This window comes from Phlebotomus papatasi, chromosome 1 (assembly GCF_024763615.1).
Source record: "Phlebotomus papatasi isolate M1 chromosome 1, Ppap_2.1, whole genome shotgun sequence".
Classification (NCBI taxonomy): Eukaryota; Metazoa; Arthropoda; class Insecta; order Diptera; family Psychodidae; genus Phlebotomus; species Phlebotomus papatasi.
Window position 1 is genome coordinate 79,808 of NC_077222.1, and position 19,974 is coordinate 99,781.

Consider the following 19,974-nt stretch of genomic DNA (forward strand, 5'->3'; position numbering starts at 1 on the left):
TTTTTATACTTACAAATCATGATAGTTCCCTCTCATAATGATAATTCTCTAGAGAGGGTGAAAGAAAAAGCAAAGACGTCCCATGAAAATTCATTACATAATTTATTTGACACAATGTCGGTTGTTCTCGTTTTCTCGACTTTTGGAAAGAAATTGGTAATCTGAGAGAAATGTCTTAATTTTTCCCTGTGTTCAGCCAATCGCAAGAGGGAGGTAGTATTGCCGAAGAAAGGGATGAGACATACAATATACGAACTTTCGAAAATTAATGGAGTGTGCATGTTTCCTCTCCCCACAAAACATTCGCAGTATAATTTATTTAATGCTGTGAGTGCCTTTTTGGGGGGTTAACAGCGACAATAATGATAAACAGCGCGCAGTATTAGAAACATCTGTATCCTTCGCTGAAAATCGTTACAAAATTTCTCATCATAACTATGGTTTCATTTTATCCGAACAACCTGTTCTTGAGTTTAAAATGAGAAGTGCTTCAAAATGGGTGACAAAGCATCAAACTATACAGAATGCTCGAACTCAAGGCTTAAATGCTATACATTAAAGGTTGCTTAAATATCTATAAATAAATTTATTTAGTGGTTTAATACGTAGAAAAAGAAACATTGTGTTCACAAATTGGAGGACTTAGCAAAGATTTTTTCTACCATGCAATTTATTTAAAATTTATTGGATAAAAGAATAGCACGACGCGTTTGCGACCAATTCTGAAAAAAAACATGGTTTTGCAAAGAGAAATGAAAACTGCTCTCTTTTGGAGTTCGAGCTGTTCAAAATAAAAATGAAAGTCGTGTTAATGATTCCAGGGTTGACTTATTTGGGGGTCCTCAGAAGATTTAAGTCACTATCTTGAACTGTTTGGCTTTGGTGGGGGGGGGCGGGTGGATGGTCGATATTTTGGGGGATGGAAAAATTGGAGGATTATACAATTGCGCTAAAAATACTAAAAACAAAAGTAACAAAAAATACATTGTATTTATTTTCATTTATCATTGCTTTTGCATGCTTAAATTTGCCATTGAAAACCCGACATTTGGCTTTCAAATGACATAGGGTAAATTAAGCTAATTCAAAACCTGCTCCAAATGGAAATTTTTCGGTACTCCAAATGGAAACGTAATTGTTTTCACGATAAATACAGTACTAAATTATTATATTTATATATTTTCTATACCACAGTTTCATTATTTAGTTAGTTTTTCTCCAAATAAAGCGAAAATCCATTCGTATTCACAAATTTTAATTTGTTAATTTCTCAGAAAAATTAAAAATGTACCTTTTCACCATCGAATTTTTCATCGATTAACCATGTTTTCCAATGAAAAACACTATGAGGTGACTGTTGCTTGTTCGTTTTGTTTAACATTTATTTCATGTTTCTGGCTAATTTTAGTTAAATTAAGTGCTAATCTTTATTGTTAACGGTACGTGAAATTTTCAAATGAAATAATTACCTATTTCGTGAACAAAAAGGGTTTTTCTGAAGTGTCTGCAAATGCTTCAATAGGAAACCCCGGAAATATGATTTTTTTTGGAGAGATTTTTTAATTGTTCTATATGGGAAAGGAGAAAATATCAGGAATAAGAACAAATCCTGCACTCAGGTGCTCCTCAACAAGGTTTTGGAAGCCTTTCATCACGGTTATCTTACACTGTTTGTCTCCAATTAGAAACTTTCCCTTGTCTCCATTTGGATTAATATGTTTCCAATAGCAGCATTTTAAGCTCGCGTATTTTTCTTACATTTAAGAAGTTTTCAAATTATATCTAAAGAATTTTCACTAAACAGTAACATTCTAGAAGAGTCAAGGAGCAAATTTATGTAATTTTCTTCAGAAAAATATGAACTTAGTGTGTTGAAACTTCTGTCAAAGTTAAAGCGTCTGAAAATGGTTTTGAATTAGGACATTAATCCTAACTTCAAAATATAACTGGGTTAAAAGAAGTTAGTTGAACGTATTTGCTCATTTTGAATAAGTTTTACAAACGTATCAAGAAACTTTTAATCAATGAAAAATGATAAACTTTTTTAAAAACCATTATTTTTGATATGAAATGAAATAAATGATATTTTTTTGAAATACATAAATAACATTATGCATTACAAGTAACTTATTTGCAAAACGAAAAATTTTAAAAAGTTTTGTTTTATCAGTTTTTGCACCTGGTTTCTTGAACATATATTTCTGAAGAAACTTTTAACTGTAATGGTCTTTGCAGAGGTGATTCTATTATTTTGAGCGCCAATATAAATATTGTTCTTTCAGTTTTGTAGAGTTCGAGCACTAAAATTAACCAATTGGAACGGTTTCAGACTTGTCAAAGATTCCAAGCCTTTCTTACGATTGGAAAGAAGACAAATTCAATTAAATAATACGCTTTCTAAATCCTTTTTAGTTTTTGATCTTGATAACCCGTTATTTATTAGGAATAAGATTCATCTGTGTTTTCGTCTGCAGACGAAATATTCGCCTGAAACATATCCAAAATCGAAAAAAATTGTACTCTGAAGTGAAAGGATGAGAATTAATGGGCCAGATTAATGGTCCTTGCATTAATTGGGGGGGGGGGGCAGGCCAAATTGCTGTTTTCAACTCTTTGACCTCTAGGTCGGAAAACGGATGAATAGTTCAAACTTCAAACGTATCAGACATTATATTAAACATATGGACATATCGTTTCTCATAAGGCGTCTAATTCGCGAAGATATATTGGAGAGGTGGTTAATGGAGACTAAAAAGTGGAAATGCTGGGGTGTTAAAAAATCGTGGGAAAATAGGGTTATTTGCTAAAAATCAGACTATATTAAAGGCTTTCCAAATTTTAATCTACCGTTCTCTAGGAAGAGTTCGAGTAATAAGAAATATTCGAAACGAAAGTAAAACTGGTTAGACATTAGGATAAAATTAGGAGATATATATCAATTCAATAATGGTATTGATAAGAACTTCAATTTAATTCAGGAAAATTATAACTTCGAAGAAATTATTACACACTAAAACATGCGAACAAATACTTCATTTGTCACTTTACTTATTTTCTTTCTCAAGATGTTATTTTCTCTTATTGTGTAGACAGCTTAATGCTTTTATTTTGAATTATGAAAAACTCTAAAATCCATATGCGAAGAGGAGTATTGATATCAATTTTTTTAATCAAATCAGCTACCTTTTGACGACATTTTCTAGTCATCGAATTAATTCACAACATTTTTTTCCTCTTTTGTGTGGAACAGATCCAATGACACTTTTCTTAGGATCATTCACCAAAGCCACGTCTTTACCATAATCTCATGCGCATTCGTTAATAGTATTTTGCTGGTTCATTAAACATTCAAAGATATATTGGTTTTTTTTTTGGAAAAAAGTGCTTAAATCTATTAAAGAGTTTCAAACCAATATATCTTCGATTTGCCACCAATTAACCAACTTCTGAAGGCATGAAAAACATTTTATGTGCAAACACATTCAACTCCCATATTAAATAGGATGCTTTTTTCAAAGAAGCTTCTTTTCTAAGATTATTGAGTTTCAAATGGAAATTTTCACACCTTAGCAATTCTCGACAGCCATTCAAATGAGATCTTCTTGTATCACAAGATGTCGCGAAGCCAAATTTATCTGCTAGAGACAGCACTTAATCAGCTAAAAATGATCTCATTGACAGAGTTTTTAAAAAAAAAAGACAGTGAATGGAAAATTATTGACATTTTAGCCATTTGAGTCATATAAGATTATCAAAAGGTAGAGAAAACATATACTTATTTCATTGTTTTGCGGTTTGTAAACACATCATTAATCATCATGGATTTTGCAATAGGCAATCGTGGTTTGGAAAAAGGTAATTCGAATTACTCTTACAACATCCGCAAGATTCAATTGCTATGGAAAGCGAACTTTTAATCACTGTGCACTCACTAAGTTGAAAGGAACTATCTGATACATCTTGACGAATGCTGAAATTAGCAACAGAATCTTAAGAAATTTTATTGCTCAAATTTCATAGAGTTAGTAATATTATAACCTTCAATTCTCAACCCTTAAAAGTTTCCATTAACACCTAGGCAACTGATTTTTTCAATGCAATTTTTTCTTTGTGAATGGGACGATTTCTAACAGATCAAAAAACTGGGACATTATTTCACCAATTTTTTAATTAGCTTTTGAGAGAAATTTTGAAAATGTAAAAACTAAACTGATAACGAGTGTTATAGTATTAGTTAATCCTGTGAGCTTGATGGGTTTTATCTTGCTTTATTAAAACACATGAAGAGTTTGATTAAAATTAACTTGAGTTAATTTCAAATTATGTTAGATTGGATAGGCTGAGATGCTAAAGAAACCGACTTTTGACGATTTTAAAAAGACAGGATATAGTTCAGCATCATAAAAGGTTAAATTTTCACTCAAAATTTATATTTATTAAAGAAGAAATTGTTGTAGTTTATACAATACATAAGATTTGTAATATAATGGATAGAAAATAAATTTCGCTTTATTTTAGTAAAACCCTGCAGAGATCAATTTACAATCGTCAAAATGTAAAGTCTCTTAATTCAATAAAAAAGATTAATCAAGGTGCAATTATTCAGATAATTTAATAAATTTTATTATGAAGCAAGTTGATAAAACTGATTATTGTTAAGTTAGCTGAGATTCTTTACTATCTCAGCATTTTTCTTTTAAATCAACAGCACAGGTTTGAAACTAACTAGATGTGTGTATCTAAAATTATGTAATAATGTTAAGTCATTTATAAAATCATATGTATTCGCATAGTTACTTTCTAACTACGTTCTTCATTTTTTTGCAGAGGCTTCTAGTAATGACAATTACTTTGGCGCTTACAAAGTCGGGAGTACAATAATCATTCCGAAGGTGAGAAGGTATTTTGTCGTAAACCTTATCCATCATAATAAAAACTTCCTTTTGAGAGTTTTTAACTGAGCAATGTATTTTCGTCGGATTCATTTTGTACTCGTATTACTTTAAGTCGTCATAGAATAAAATTACATTTAAAAAACTAACTTGGACATTCTGATCTAATTGGATAAAACATTATTCTTTTCGAAAACATGTGCACAAAGTATACAACGTAAAAATAAAGTGCAGCAAACAAATTAGTAAACTTCATTAGCACTCTGTGAAATTGTGTTGTTAAAGTATAATAATAGGGTGGAGTAAGTCTTTTTGGCCATGTAAATTATTGGTCACCTAAAATAAAGTAACTAAATCCAGTCATTTATGAATAAGTATAAGTTAAATATGCAAGATATGCTCTATTCTAATATTCTAATAAGTTATTCTATCTCGTATTTAAATAAAATTTATTTTAAAACAAATGGTCAATAAAAGTACTGAAACATGCATAATTTGGAAAGATGTATATTTTTCAATGAGATATATTATAAAAACATTCTCGAAAATTTTGTTAGATATGTATAGATATTGCTTCAAAGCATTTCTATACAATAATTCATTATAATTTGACGAAATTTTTTACATTAACTAGGCCATTAACCCCTAAATTGGATAAAAGGGCTTACTTCGCTGTTTTCTAAAAAAGTACAGTGACATCCGGACAGTTGTTTTAAAAGATTCACATTTTTCTTATAATGTTTAGTTATTAACAAAAACTTCCTTGTATTTTCATCATTCCACTTGTGTTAAACAACAACTAATTCATTAGAGCCCATATTTATAATATTTGATGTTTTTATTGCGTACGACGACGAGAGAAAATCTTTATGCTTTCGGTGTTTTTCTTTCTAGATAAACAATGGGATGAAAAGTGCCATAAAATTGGAAAATTAAATTTTTCTCAATGTGACCATTTTTTATCTTTCATCTTTCAGCTCTTCAACAGGACTCACGCTAATCTGGCCAGTGCGGCTTACGGTATGTATTTCAGAGATTACAAAAAAAAACTTTTTATAGTCACTTGACACACGGCTAATAAATCAAAAAAAAAATACTTTACTCATTTTGATTCCTTGTTTTCTTACAATTTTCGTGTTTTTTGCCCTATTTTTCTTAATGCTCTTCCAAAGTGCGCCCTTGGTAGAGAAAATATCGTTAAGTAGATGTTTTTTGCATCAAGTTAAAATAGAGTATTTATTATTTTAAAATTAAATTTTATTAGATTTTCTGCTAAATTAGTTTTCACGCAAATCACGAATATTCCACACAAGGTTTTCCCTTATAATGATTTTAATTTAAGGACATTGTTTAATCAATTTTGGGTTTGAAAAGACTTTCAGTTTCTTAAAACTCTTGGAATTTGAATAGATGTGATTATGGAACAATTAACTTTGGAATTATAAATATTCACAAATGAGGTTAGATTTGTTTGAACTTTAATTTGGACATTTAGATAAATATCTGAGTTTATGTATAATATTACTTACGTTAATTTAAACGATTTTGAGCAATATTAACAGAAAAAAAGATTTAATTATGATTTATCCCTAAAGGCCTCTATACACTAGTAGAAATTTCTTTAAAAAATGTCATTTTAAAGAAAATTTCCCCTATCCTTGTAGGCAAAAACGTCAGAATTTTTTAAAAAAGGCAATTTTTTACGAAAATTGCTTCTAGTGTGTAGATACCATAAAAGTTCAAATTAAAATAAAAACGGCCTCCAAACCTTAATCCTTTGGCACTTTAGTTTAAAATTAAATTTTATTCGCATTTAAATAATAGCGAATATCCAGAAAGTTGGCTTGAACTTATACTCTGAACTGAACCCGCATAAAAGTAAATTGGTTATTTGGTTTACAGAATTTAGTTAAAAAAATGATAAGCTATTGGTAAATGAAAGCCTCGTAAAATCAATTTAGTATTTTAAGATCGCATGGCAAAAGAGTGATTTTAGGAAGCGATTTAAATGAAGTTTATCACGAAGTTGGTGGTCTTCATTATCTCTGGTGGAATTATACATTAATTTATGTGCTTGGCTTTTCATCACGTGTATTTTTTCGGTAGTCTTTAAAGAAACAGGTTGTTTTAATAATAAGCTACAAAGAAGATTTCTCGAGCACTCTGAAAATAAGATGCATATTTTAAATAAGCAACTCTTGGCATTGTACAGGAGAGTTCTCTCTGGAACTCGCACAAATGGTCGTCAATAAAGTCATGGAATTGATGCTTGATGCAAGTTAATTTCTTTTTATTTCATGGATGCTCCGCACCTCTATTGAGCCATTTGAGTTTAAGACCAAAAAAGAGATGATGGCCTCAAGGCGCGCGCAGCTCAAAGAAGGAGACTTCCCACTTAAAATTGCAACATTTATAGAGCAACATTTTCATTGAATATGCAAGGATTTATTAAATGAGCCAAAGTTGATGGCAAAAAGTTGGTGGTACTTCGTTGGGGAATTGCGTGTGCCATTTTGTCGACATCTTACTGTCCTCCATACTCAAAACCCATTTAAAATTCCTGCGATGTTGGAAAAAAGAGAGGCTAACTTTTGCCTTTTTGAAATCTCATGCGCATCTCCACAACACTTCACGAGACGATAAGCTCAACCATAAACTTGAGGAATTAATTGCATTAATGCAGTGGCGGTGTCATGTCTACTCCCGCGTCTCACCATCCATGTATTTTTACCACGAAAAAATTGAAATTCATGCTGAGATGGAATATTCTTGGCTTCTTCAACCTCCATCACGATCTCAGATCATTTATTCCCATTCGTAAGCCCAATTCGCGCCTCTCACCGTGACAATCGCAAATGCCCGGCTTCATACATTATTTAAAGTGCCTCATTTGGCATTCTATCGTATATTTTTAAGGGGTGTTTCAGTCTCGCGATAATCACACTGAATTCAAATTATCCTCCACCCACATTTGCATTTTAATTCTTTCTCATTTAAAGCTAAAACCTATTTTCCTAGCTTCACCAATTCTACCCAATGCAATGATGAGGAAGCTGAAAAAAGTCGATTGAGGGATCGTGTGAGACAATTTGAAGTGGTGTGGAAAAACAAACAAGAAAGGGAAAAGTGTTTCTTCAACGATTGATTTAACATGTCATTCGATATTTTATTGCGGTTTTTATCACCTCTAAAAGTGCTGAATTATCTCCTCCCAGCACCCTCCTTTTTCCCACAGCAATCTGACTCTTCATTTTTACCCAAGAAAACTCCTGTATTCCGAAAGAGCGATGAACTCTGTTCAGGACTGAGATTTTCTTTACTTGATGTTTAGCAAAGTTTGTATAAAAATATGAAAAAAAAAGAGAAATTGCGATCATTGATCACTATCGCGCTCCTTGTTTTGTTATAGTATGATAAAATGGGTAGCAAGCAAAACTTACCATTTTACAAAATGCTTATACTCGTTACTTAGGATGCTCTACCCAAAAAATGACTTAGCATAATGTATCTATATTAATAAATTTATTTTAAGATCCAATTTATGTAGAAAAGTATAGTGTTCACGATTCTTTTCAACTGCGCAATTGGTTTTTTTTTAATGTTTATAAATTCGCAGTTAAATTAAACGGATTTATAATTTTTTTTAATATCGCTCAAAAAGCCTGGGAGTAACATAATTCATTTTTCATACAATTGCGTTTATAATAGATTGAAATAGATTCAGACTTATCAGGAATTCCAAAATATCTTCAACGTTCTGAAGTATGACACTTTTTTATTCGCTTTTCTACTTTACAAATCGGTTAATAAAAAATATCTAAAAATAAAAAAATTGCACGATGTGTTTTCGACCAATTCCAAAATAATATGGCTTTGGAGGGAAAGGAGAGAAGTGGTGGAACAATATAGGCTACGTTAATTGTATTTGGAGTGATGGAAGGTTTCCACAAGGTCTAAAGTTTCTAGTTCTAATGGCTTGATCTCAAGAACTTGTAACATGCAAACGGATTAGACGGATAAACAGCGGACATAATTTGTCAGAGATGTTTTTGATTTATAAAGGCATGTAGAGAAAATTTTAAGAACTAAAAAAAATCAAAAAATTATAAACTACCCTTTCGAGAGAGTTCGTGTAACAAAAATATCAGTTCTGCTTCAAAAAAGAGAGAATACACAGAATTTTGACGTTTCTGAATTTAATTTTCATTTTGCCAAAATATCCAAAACAGAACTTTCAGCTGATACTTTCAATCCTTTCAATGGACTAATAATTCACCGAAACTTATTAGGTATTTTTTTTATTAATTGCATAATTGTCTTATAGAATTTTGACATTTCCTCGTGCATGAATATAACTGATTAACGTTCATTGCTATGATCCATTCAATTTTCTTTTGCTTTAAAAAGAACAGCTTATTTGCCTTCGGCCTTCGTAAGTTCCAGTAAGCAAACCTTCTGGGTATTGACCATTCATTCATGAAAACAAATGAAAAAAAAAACAAGAAAAACAAAATTTTTATTTTTTGTACTTTGGAAGAGACAATGTTTCGAAATCTCGATTAGACGGAATAAATCTCCAATGAGATGCAATTAGACATCATTACAATTTTTATTATTAAAGGCCGTAATTGTCAAGGCGAAACACAGTGTACTTCTCAATTTAATAAGTGAATTCGAAATGATTTTGAACTACACTGCAGAAAATTGAAAGCTATTTTATGCTTGAAGAAGTGTCACTTTCTTTGAAAATACCCCAAAAAGGCACAAGACGTAGAGAGCTTTTCACTTTCGTAACCTCGTGAAAAGTTTATATGACCAATAAATGGGATCGTTGGGTAAAGAACACATGGCCCGCTTTAGGGTTTCTTGTGCGAGGAAAAACAATCACAGCCACAAGTGATGCAATTACTAACCAATTCTTATGGTTTTTAATATTGCCATTCACTGAGGAACTTTTTCCAGAACATTTTTACATGACAAAAATATTTGTGGTCAGTATTTTGGATTTCGGGAAAACCGGTCAATAAATTTACTTTACAAGAAAATAAGAAATTTTGGTCAGTGAAATCATGCATACATATAGTCAGTAGAATAATAGGTCTGATCAGTAAAAATACTCACTAAAATTGTAATTTCGTTCAGTAAAATAATCATGTTTTTTTTTTGATATAATGTAGAGATAATCCAGGTGGACATTTTGTCTTTATACAAAAATATCGTTGATTCATTCCTAATAACTGTATTTCAAGGTCAAATATTTAAAAGGCTAAAAAGAGCACCTTTTGCAACCGAATTTTATCACATTTGGACTCGTTGGAAAGGTCTTGAAATTCTTAACAAGCTTGAGCCAATTTCAATCGGTTAGGAACGAGTAAAGAACCGGTTCATAACAGATAAGTAATTTTTACCCGAAAATCAATTATATTATTCCTAAGGTATTTTGCGTAATTTTTGAATGATTTTTGAATCAGTTCAAATCGGTTTAGAACCAGTAATCAGTAAATGATGATAAAGTATTTTTGAAGTATAGCATATAACCCACGAGCTCGAACACTTCGCAAAGCCTGGAATGCTTTGCTGCCCCTTTTTATTGACTAGATTTGAAATTTTTACCGACCATTTTACTGATCGAACTCCACGGAGAGAGCAGTTATATATATAATCCCTCGATTTTTTCACACCCGCCCCCCCCCAAATTTCCACGTTCCACTCCTCGGAGACCAATCTTATCAACAAATCCGTCTGTCCGTCTGTTCGTCCGACTGTCGCCAGCTCTAGAGGCCAAACAGTAAGAGAAAGCGACTTGGGACCTTCGGAGGACCCCCCCCCATAAGTCGACCCAAGGATCCCCTCCCCTCCCCTTCCCTTCCAAAACCATGTTTTTTTTGGGATTGCTCGAAAACGCGTCGTGCGATTTTTTCATTTTTGGATAGGTTTTAGAGATTACCCAGGCGGACATTTCGTCCTTATACGAAAATACTGATGAATCATTCCTAATAACGGCTTTTCAAGGTCAAAGGTTAAAAAGTCCATATAGAGCGCATTTATCAAACGAATGGGATCACGTTTGGGCTCGTTGGAAAGGTCTTGGAATTTCCGACAAAACTGAATCGGTTCCAATCGGTTTTGAACCGATAATGAAGCGGTTCATAACCGATAACTAATTTTTATCTGAAAATCAATATTATTATTTTTAAAACTATTTTGGGGGATCTTTTGAGTGATTTGTGAATCAGTTCAAATCGGTTGGTAATCGGTAAACGGTAAATGACGCGAAAGTACTTTATTCGGCGGCAGTCTTTTTAAATTCAGACTAATTCAGAATGACTCATTAATCCATAATTATGTTTTCGTAATAATTATGTTATCTTAATAGTTTCGTTATATTTCTAAAGTTCTTTTGGAGATTTGCTTTTCTTTTGCACCAAGCGAATCATACAAGCGGAAAGTTGAGTCGGAAATCAATCCGTCTAGGAGGTGACACTTTTACCAATTACACCATAAGACTCCCAGAATGAAAATAAATATTAATTCATGAAATTCATGAGCACACGCTCATTCATTTGTTGCATAGTAATTTCGAAACTGTTGCTTGGAGGAAAAATGGTTTAACAATTTTTCCAACGTCGTACTTTTTAATGTGATTTTCATGAAGCACTTCTTTCTCTGTCTCCCTCATTTCAACTACACTGATAGTAATTTCTCTAGCGGAAATAATTCAAGTGCAAGAGTGTATAACGCGTGAGTCGACCGTATGATATTTTCGAGTGAAGATACAAACAATTTTAATGTGTGTTATTATTACATAAAAATGTTTAAGGTGGTTTTATTACGACCGATTAGTGATATTGAAAGCGAAATTTATTATTGTTGTAAAATTTTTAAGTGGTCATTTGTCAAATTGTTGCCATAAAAGTGTTTTACACTCACGGTTGGGAAAATAGGTGAAAAGAACAGAGTCCGCGTGCTTCTAAGATCAGTTTAGAACACAAAAATTATCCTGAGAGTTTCTTATATGCTTTTGTCTTTGATATCTGACATGAAATTGCACAAGGGTCTAGTTTCTAGTTACAGATTTCTGAGATATGTAATCAGGATTCAAGATATATTTTTTTTCAAATATTTTCAAATTACTTTTTCTTGAACTAAAGAAAAATCGTAAAAGACAAAGAGAAATAATTTTATACAACAGGTACGAAGGAATAAAATCACCTTTTTTTTTAGGTGAATTGAAATGATTTTTGCCCCTTGATCCTTCTGTGCATTTTATGGGAAATGACTGCATGTTCGATAGCATCAAATCCTCAAAATCATCATCACGGTCATAAAGTTGTGAAAGCATCAGATAAAAGTAAAAAAAAGACTCCAGAGTATCTAAAAAAAAAAACAAACCCCCCTCTCGAGAATAACGTTGAGGAATATATTCTCATTTCTTATAAGGCATGTCTTAATTCAAAGGCATGTAAAGGATATGTGAAAAGATTGAAACAAGAAAGGGGTTGGATTTTGTAACTTTCACTCATATAAAAAACAAGTCTATCAAGCTCCTACAAGTTTTGTCTTTTTCTCTTTCCTTAAGTATACATTCACCCATCAAAGTTATTTAACCCCTTCTGTCTAATTCATTAAGTCTCATTGGAATCAACAAATGCCAACACACCACTTTGGTTTGTTCTCACATAACACTATTATGACTTTATTACCGTGAAATAACAATAAGAAATCCTTCAGTGCCGTCCAAGGTAGCTTACACTTACACTCATATATATTGATGCACTTCTCTGTTTCGTTAGCAGCCACGCCTCCTTTCTTAATCTACAATCAGCTCTTTAACTCTTTTTTGATGTTAATGAAGAGAAATTTTGAGCTTCATGCTTGATTAATTTAAATAAAATTGCTTTTCTTTTTTAATTATATGTGGTTCTTTTAATACGTAATCAGAAGTCAGCGATTTAAAGAGTGATAATTTTGTCCTATTGATTAGCATTATGGGTTTATGACATTTAAATATGGTTTAAGATAAACTTGGAGCTTCTTGAACATGTGATATTAATTAAACCACACTAAATAAAAATGAATTTTAAATAAATTGTTTTGTTATAATAAAAATAACAAAACAAAAGAATAAAACGATAATCAGGGGCCTATCAAGTCTAATAAAAAGTGAAGCTATTTTTTACTTTTTGTTTTAAAAATTTTGTAGATATTGCACCGCGGCTTAAACAAATTTACTCGTTGTTCTTGTATTATTTCGGCGAACATTCTGAAATATATTTTTTTGGATAGCTTTTAATGCACAATTTTGAAATATATCAAATTGATAATGAGTCAATGTATTCTTTAGGAAAAAACTTGCCATTACGTTTCAGTGCCTCTATGCAAAAACGTATGGAAAAATGATTATCGAGAAGACCTTGCGATTAATCGTTGTAAAATTTAAATTTGGTTACAAAATGAACTTTTTGCTATGATCATTGTTGCACTGATCTATTACTCTCGATAATCGTTTTACTCTTAATATACTCGATAATCCTAATAGATTCGTTTTCAAAATGAATTAAAAAAATGCGTTTTATTTATTTATTTAGAATTGTAAAATTATAGAATTTACATATTCATTAACTTAGTATGGTTATAATTTCTAGGGTTGAAGGCGTTATACTGAAATCTGACATAAAAGCTTTCCAAAACTGTTGAATCCTAGTTATTACACTCAGCTCTTCGTTATCCTTTTAAGGACGATTGGGTCGCCTGTGACCCATAGATAAAATAATTTCTCCTTACCACCTAAAGTAATTTCTTTCTAATGTTTGTGCGTAATCGCAAAGTAAGAGGTTGTAGGAATCTAGGATATTTTTTCGAATTTCCAATTATTTGCTATGTAGTAAATATTAGAGCTCAAAAGTGAAGGATTTCCAAATTACCGCATTTGATGAATGATTTTTATTATTATTTTTTAAGCAAAAAACCTTTTGACACTGGAAACTACAATATTTGTCACTAGAGTGAAAATTATCATTCATTGGTATTGTCCGAAAAATTATTTAAATTTTTGGGCTATCGTTCATAGAGGCAAAATACACCGAATCAGACTCTGTTGCACTTTCCGAGGTTAGGTGTAAGACCTTTCACTAATTTTGTTTACCTATTTAATTTTTATTGTTGATTTTCGGTCCGTAAAGAGTGTCTTGTTCTTAAAGGGTTTTCCGTCTGACAGGGGACTAAATGACATTTAGATTTTTTGAATCTGGTCAACGGTTTTTATATTTTGTGCTGTGTGAATAAAAATTTTCCCTGTCGTGTGTGTATGTTTCATTTTGTATGACAATTATGTATCAAAACCTTTGATAAAATGAAATTAACACTTTAATTCATATTCGATAAACTGTATGTTACGTAAAAAAGTTTCGAATACATCAATAGTCAGTGTTTGACGGCCGTCACACGGATATCGAAGTGCCGGATAAGGAAGAGTTGAGTGTATAGGTTTTCACTACGCTTGTGCTGACGATTTTTTATCTGGTTTCAAACCTGTTTCGAAATATGAATACCGTAAGAATTGGAGTCATATAATGGTCTCTACACACTAGAGAAATTCATGTCCTTATTTAACACTATTGAAGAAAAAATTATCAGTTCTCGTTACACATAGGGTAAGTGTGCCAAATTTCGGCATAGTTGCATGCAAGCGTCGAAGTCTCAAGTTTGAAATGTAATATTTTAAATACAAATAGATTTTTTTGTTATTCTTTCTTCTGAAAGAGTGTTGCTTGGAACCTCGTAAAGAGTTTACCGTCTTGATTTACTCTAAAATCATTCTTAATACATTTTAAAATAAATAAAAATATAGACATAGCTTTGGTGCCCTATTTCGGCCACCTTCATTCTCATAGTTCCTTGCCCTTCGGGAATTCTTCCAATGTCTTTTTCATGTTATCTCGTTTGTCGAAGCTACATTTTTGTTATTCTTTTGCATTGTATAATCTCTAGAGTACGTAAAATCTAACAGTTCATGAAAATTCGAGGAACAAAAAAGGTGGCCGGAATTGCAAGCTGGCCGGAATTTGGCACACTTACCCTACACAAGCGTAAAAAAATTCGTTTAATATTCCAAATAGTTGACGAAAAATTATTATAATGTGTAGATGCTATAAAGTTACGCAGTTTCAAAATCAAATCGATAAATTATGTTTCACTTTGAATCATTTGTTAGATCATTAAATTCCTTGTGAAATTTAATATTTAAATTGCAATTTCGTAAGAGTTCCAATCTTCTACTTTGAAGTGTATACAGAATTCAGAGTTCCCTTCTCATTAGGCCCTTACGCACGCAACAAAAGATCTGTCTGTGAAATTAGCTTCTCAACTGTTGTGTCTTTTGTTGAAAGAATAATATAACCCTCATATAGCCAATGGGTGGGAATAACTTTAGCTTTCGACTGAGGGAGAAAGAGTAAAAAAGTCACTTCGTAATGTTTGTTCAAATCGATTAACATGTTTTATTCTAATGATGCATCGCCATTAAAGTCTCTCCGTACATTTTTAGTATCTACTCTACCTGTTTATGATTTTCACTTAGTGGAAAATTGCACCTTGATTTATGGTTGGAAGTGTGACGTCTCGGTATCGACACTTTATCTCCGGGGGAGTGTATGGGAAAATTGGCAAAAGGTTTTTTTGGGAAATTTTCTTTTGCGATAATAACATACAGTGTTATAATGCGGTGATAATATGAAATGAGTTCTGTCGATAGCCGCTAGATGGAAAGAGCAACATACGCACGCGTGGCGATTTCACTAATACAGGTCTTATGTGTACAGACAAGTCTTTCACACAGATATAGACCTTCACAGTGTCCCTCATCGAAACACAGTGCGCTGGCAAAATCAAGAGAGAGCGTGCGATTTGGAGGCGAAGCTTTTGATATATTTTGTCTTATTCTTTTATTGGTCGGTCTCACTCCTACATGTTCACATATATAGCAGAATGCACCGTAATTGACGCATGCGTGTATCTGAAGAGCCTGCTTCTTGTATCACGCGCGCGATGAGCTTTTCATATTTCTCTCCACAAAAACGTTGTTGGGATTCTCACTGCGATAGCGAGTGTCGGTTGCGAGGAAAATAGAGCGAGATTGACGAGAGAGTGTCGTTCAGAGCGAAGCACCAAATTGCTTTTCAGTGTAAAGCCAAGCATCGCGTGATACGGACGTCTTCCCGTCGTCACTTTGCTTACTTACAATCTCAAACTTGGCGCACTGCGAAGGTATTTATTCGCTATAGAGATACGAAGATATTCAAATTTTGTGTCACGAACGGTTTGATTCTCGTGGTCGTGACTTTTAGGTTTTACTACTAAGAGTGTAGTGAATTGGAGATAATGTTGTGGATTGTACGAAAAAGTTGGGATCGTCGATCATTTAACACGAGAACATGAGCTTTTGCCCAACGTTGCATATTTCGGATCTAACAAAATGTCACAAAAAAGTAGACCCAATCAATTGGATAAAATCTCCATGTTTCAACAATTCTACCAATTGACCGCATATATGCGGAGTGCGTGTTGGTGATTTTTTTGGCCTCTTGCTGACTCTCTGGAGGACAGAAGAGCGACATTTTCGTGGCGACTAGAGCTATTTTAATATTCAAGTGATGGCGAAATTTTGTCGATCCAACGACTAGACAAACAGTGCGAACTTGTGCCAAAAAAAATGATACACTCACCAAGGTGAGCTTTCTCAACCCCTGAGTGCTTTAACAGATCTCAAGAAATTCCCTCAACCGTCAGAGACAGTTGGGGAGTGAGGATATTGCGTTAAGGGGTGTTTTTCTCTCCGCGCGAAAAAGCGGAAAAACTCGTGTGGAAGTCGTGAGAGCGTAGACATAGTGAAAGTACCGCAGTCCTTATTTGCACTGAAGAAGAACCCAAAACTGATTTGTGTGTATTTTGTTTTTTTTTTCTATTCTATACTTCCATGCAAAATCCAAAAATCTTGTGCACTGGATCACAACACTTGGTATTGTATATTCTTATTGCGATTTTTGTTTGCAACTGCACCATTTACCGGTTGTCAACGTCTAATAACAAAATATAAATAACAAATCAAAACAAATGTGAACCGGGGCAAAAAAAAACTGTCGTAAAAAAATTTGATTGTGTGTGTGGCAAAAACACTGTTAAAAAAATCAATCGTATCTACGAAACACGCGGAATACACATTAACTGGCCATGGACAAAAATTATGGTTGAATGTTGCCTGGGATGCACCGTGAATGGCCACCAAATGGCCACGAATCATCACTATTGACTGGCGTCATGCACTTTGCTCCACAACCTGTATATGTGTGTGTATGTGACTGATGGCAACGATTGTCTAACACTGTGTTTTTTCAACAATTGCGTAACGAATATTTCACCAACTTGAAACTGGCCCATAAATTACAAATAACGTACTAAAATCCGTGCATTCTGTGACTATTGGTGATTTATGTGTGTGCTGGAAAACCAAACGGTGTGGTGAATCGGACTATCCACGACACCCACCCACCATATTCTTGACACTTACCGCGGGTAAACTGTGTACTTGTAACTCGGTATCTTCTGGATTAAAAAAAAAAACGCAAAACTACAACAATAACTATCTCACCCCACCATTTTACAACCATCCCGCTGGCGTGCGCTCTTTACGACCCCCACGATGTCTCGGCAGGGTCGCACGCCACTGCCGGGGCCTGGTGGGGGCAGCACACACACACCCACGCTTCTGGTGCTGCCATGTACGAGGACACCGCCGGTCAGGCGGGAGGACATAGTCCACCATCGGCCATCCAGCAGCAATCGAGCCAACAGGCGAATCATGTGGTGCAACAACCCCCAAATCAGCCAAACACAGGTGGTGTCCAGCAGTCCAATGCGGTTGCGGGACAGACACAGATCGTGGCGCCATCGACGGCGAGTGAGTCTCCGGCAAGTGTCAGCTCACAGCCGGCAGGTAAACTCTTAAGCCCACAATGCCCTGCCCCTAAATCATCATGCCCAGTAGTTCCGCACCTTGCACTTTGGGCACCTACAAACTATTCACAAATTCTCAGAGTCACTCACTAACTTTTCTTTTCCAGGCCCCCTTCATATACCTGCAAAACGTCCAGGATTTGAGCCTGATCCTTCCGTCATAAGACACCCACACGCCTGGGGCTATGAGACTGGTTTTGAATCACAATATCACACCCACTCGCAGTACTATCTCGAGAGGGATCGCAAGTCTGTCTACTATGGGTATCCAGAAGCGCAATTTCCACAGGTAAGATTGTAGTTAGAATTTTTAACCGATCAGCATATATTTATACTTTGGTGTTTGTATAGCCACCTTATTGGAATTACCGAGATCAACCATCTTACCTAACGGATGATCGCCATACAGCGAGACAGACAGTCGAAGGCACGGGCACTCAGTCCGCCTACGATACCACTTATGCCACTAGTGGACTTAGGCCCTATGCTAGTGATGCCTATTCTACGCCAGGTGAGTCTCCAGGTACAGTGTCTCAATTTTTATATGGGAAGTACCTTATAGTGTAGTGTTTTTTTTGTGGATTAAAGCGTGTCCCAGATTTAAATGCGAAGAAGACAAATGACTCTCATTAAAAAACTATATTACATATAAAAATACTATTTATATTTCTTAAAAGGGTTTTAATTGTGATTCAAATCCACTTTATGGTTTTTTTTATTTAAGCGGTTTCTCCGCGAAATCTCGCACCATCTTCTTTACTCCCATTATAAGGCTCTGGACAAGGTCGTCCCCACGATCTATGACGACTTTCTTCCACTTTCTTGCGAAGTCCTGCAAATCTTTGGCTGGATTAGCCTTCTTCTTCAAGTCTCTTCGTAATATTTCTTCGAGAACTTGTCGTAATCTTTGAACCTGTACTTGCTGGCTACACCAGTATGAGTCTTCGCCGTGTAAAACTGTTGGCCGGGCAACTGAGTAAATTCACCTTTTACGACAGTTTCGTCGTCCATAAAAATTCATCATTGAAAGCCTTTCAAAACTCGATCACTCAGATTTCTCGACCCCGTTTTGACACTGCCTCTGCTTGTCAGTGCAATGGGGAGCAGCTTGAGCTTTGTACGTTATCAATCCGTTATTCTCTTTGATTCTCTGCACTAAGCTCTTGGAGATACCCAGCTTTTTGCCCACATCTTTGACTGAAAGGCAAGGTTGCTTCTGGAAAATCGCCAACACTCTCTTCTCCGTCCTCTTGTCTACAGCTCCAGGTTTTCTGCCACATCCTGGCTTTCGAACAACAGTCTTGAGTTCCTTGAAGCGTAATATAACCCTTTGCACCGTGGATGGACACTTTCCGGTGATCCTTCCGATTTCAGAACAGCTCGATTTTGGATTCTTTAGGTACGTGTCCACGATCAATTTGCGCAGGTTCTCCATTTTTATCACTTTTCTCAGCCAAAACACAACATTTTTCAATATTTTATTCAGAAATGAAAATCTAACGAAGTTCTCTTGAAACGTCAAAAAAATCAAAACAATACTCAATTCCTATTGTGACTAACTTCATGTCGAAAACTTGGATTTAAATCCGGGACACGCTTTATTGAGTAAAACCATACAAGATTTTTATAACCTTATTACGACTTCGAATAAAAAAGTTCTTCATACAGTCTTTTAAATAATACTTAAAGATAATTCACAATATTTTTAAAACGAATATGCTCTACGAATTCATCTAAATTTGTTTTAGTTATGTATCGGTATGTAAACAGTTCAAATTTGTTCAGAAATACTCAAATCAAAATAACCTATGAGTAAATTAAACATAATTTTGGTGGTATTTCAATGCCTGGATTTTATGAATTTATTTCTGTTTGGAACTATTTCAAACAAAATATCTCTTAAATACAGCAATTTCGATAACTTGATTACAAAAAATTTTATAACAGTATTTATTATTTTAATTTGGTATATAAAACTATAATTTGCGGCCATATTTTTTCGACTGATTTATTGGGCTTAAAATTTCTTACCTTTTTTTAATAAATTGGAAAGAAGTATAAGAAAATAGTT

General features: G+C 33.9%; 1 protein-coding gene across 2 annotated transcripts in view; it reads left to right on the forward strand.

The window, feature by feature from the left end:
- Positions 1-19,974, forward strand: part of LOC129809623 (homeobox protein abdominal-B) — a 59,484-nt gene that overhangs the window by 31,875 nt on the left and 7,635 nt on the right. The window contains exons 4-8 of one of the 2 annotated variants that reach the window (XM_055859581.1): positions 4,828-4,892; positions 5,870-5,912; positions 17,602-17,883; positions 18,011-18,192; positions 18,255-18,426. In XM_055859581.1, coding sequence (XP_055715556.1) covers positions 4,828-4,892; positions 5,870-5,912; positions 17,602-17,883; positions 18,011-18,192; positions 18,255-18,426 — 744 coding nt within the window. The remainder of the gene's footprint in view (positions 1-4,827; positions 4,893-5,869; positions 5,913-17,601; positions 17,884-18,010; positions 18,193-18,254; positions 18,427-19,974) is intronic. The other variant, XM_055859582.1, reaches the window with a different exon arrangement.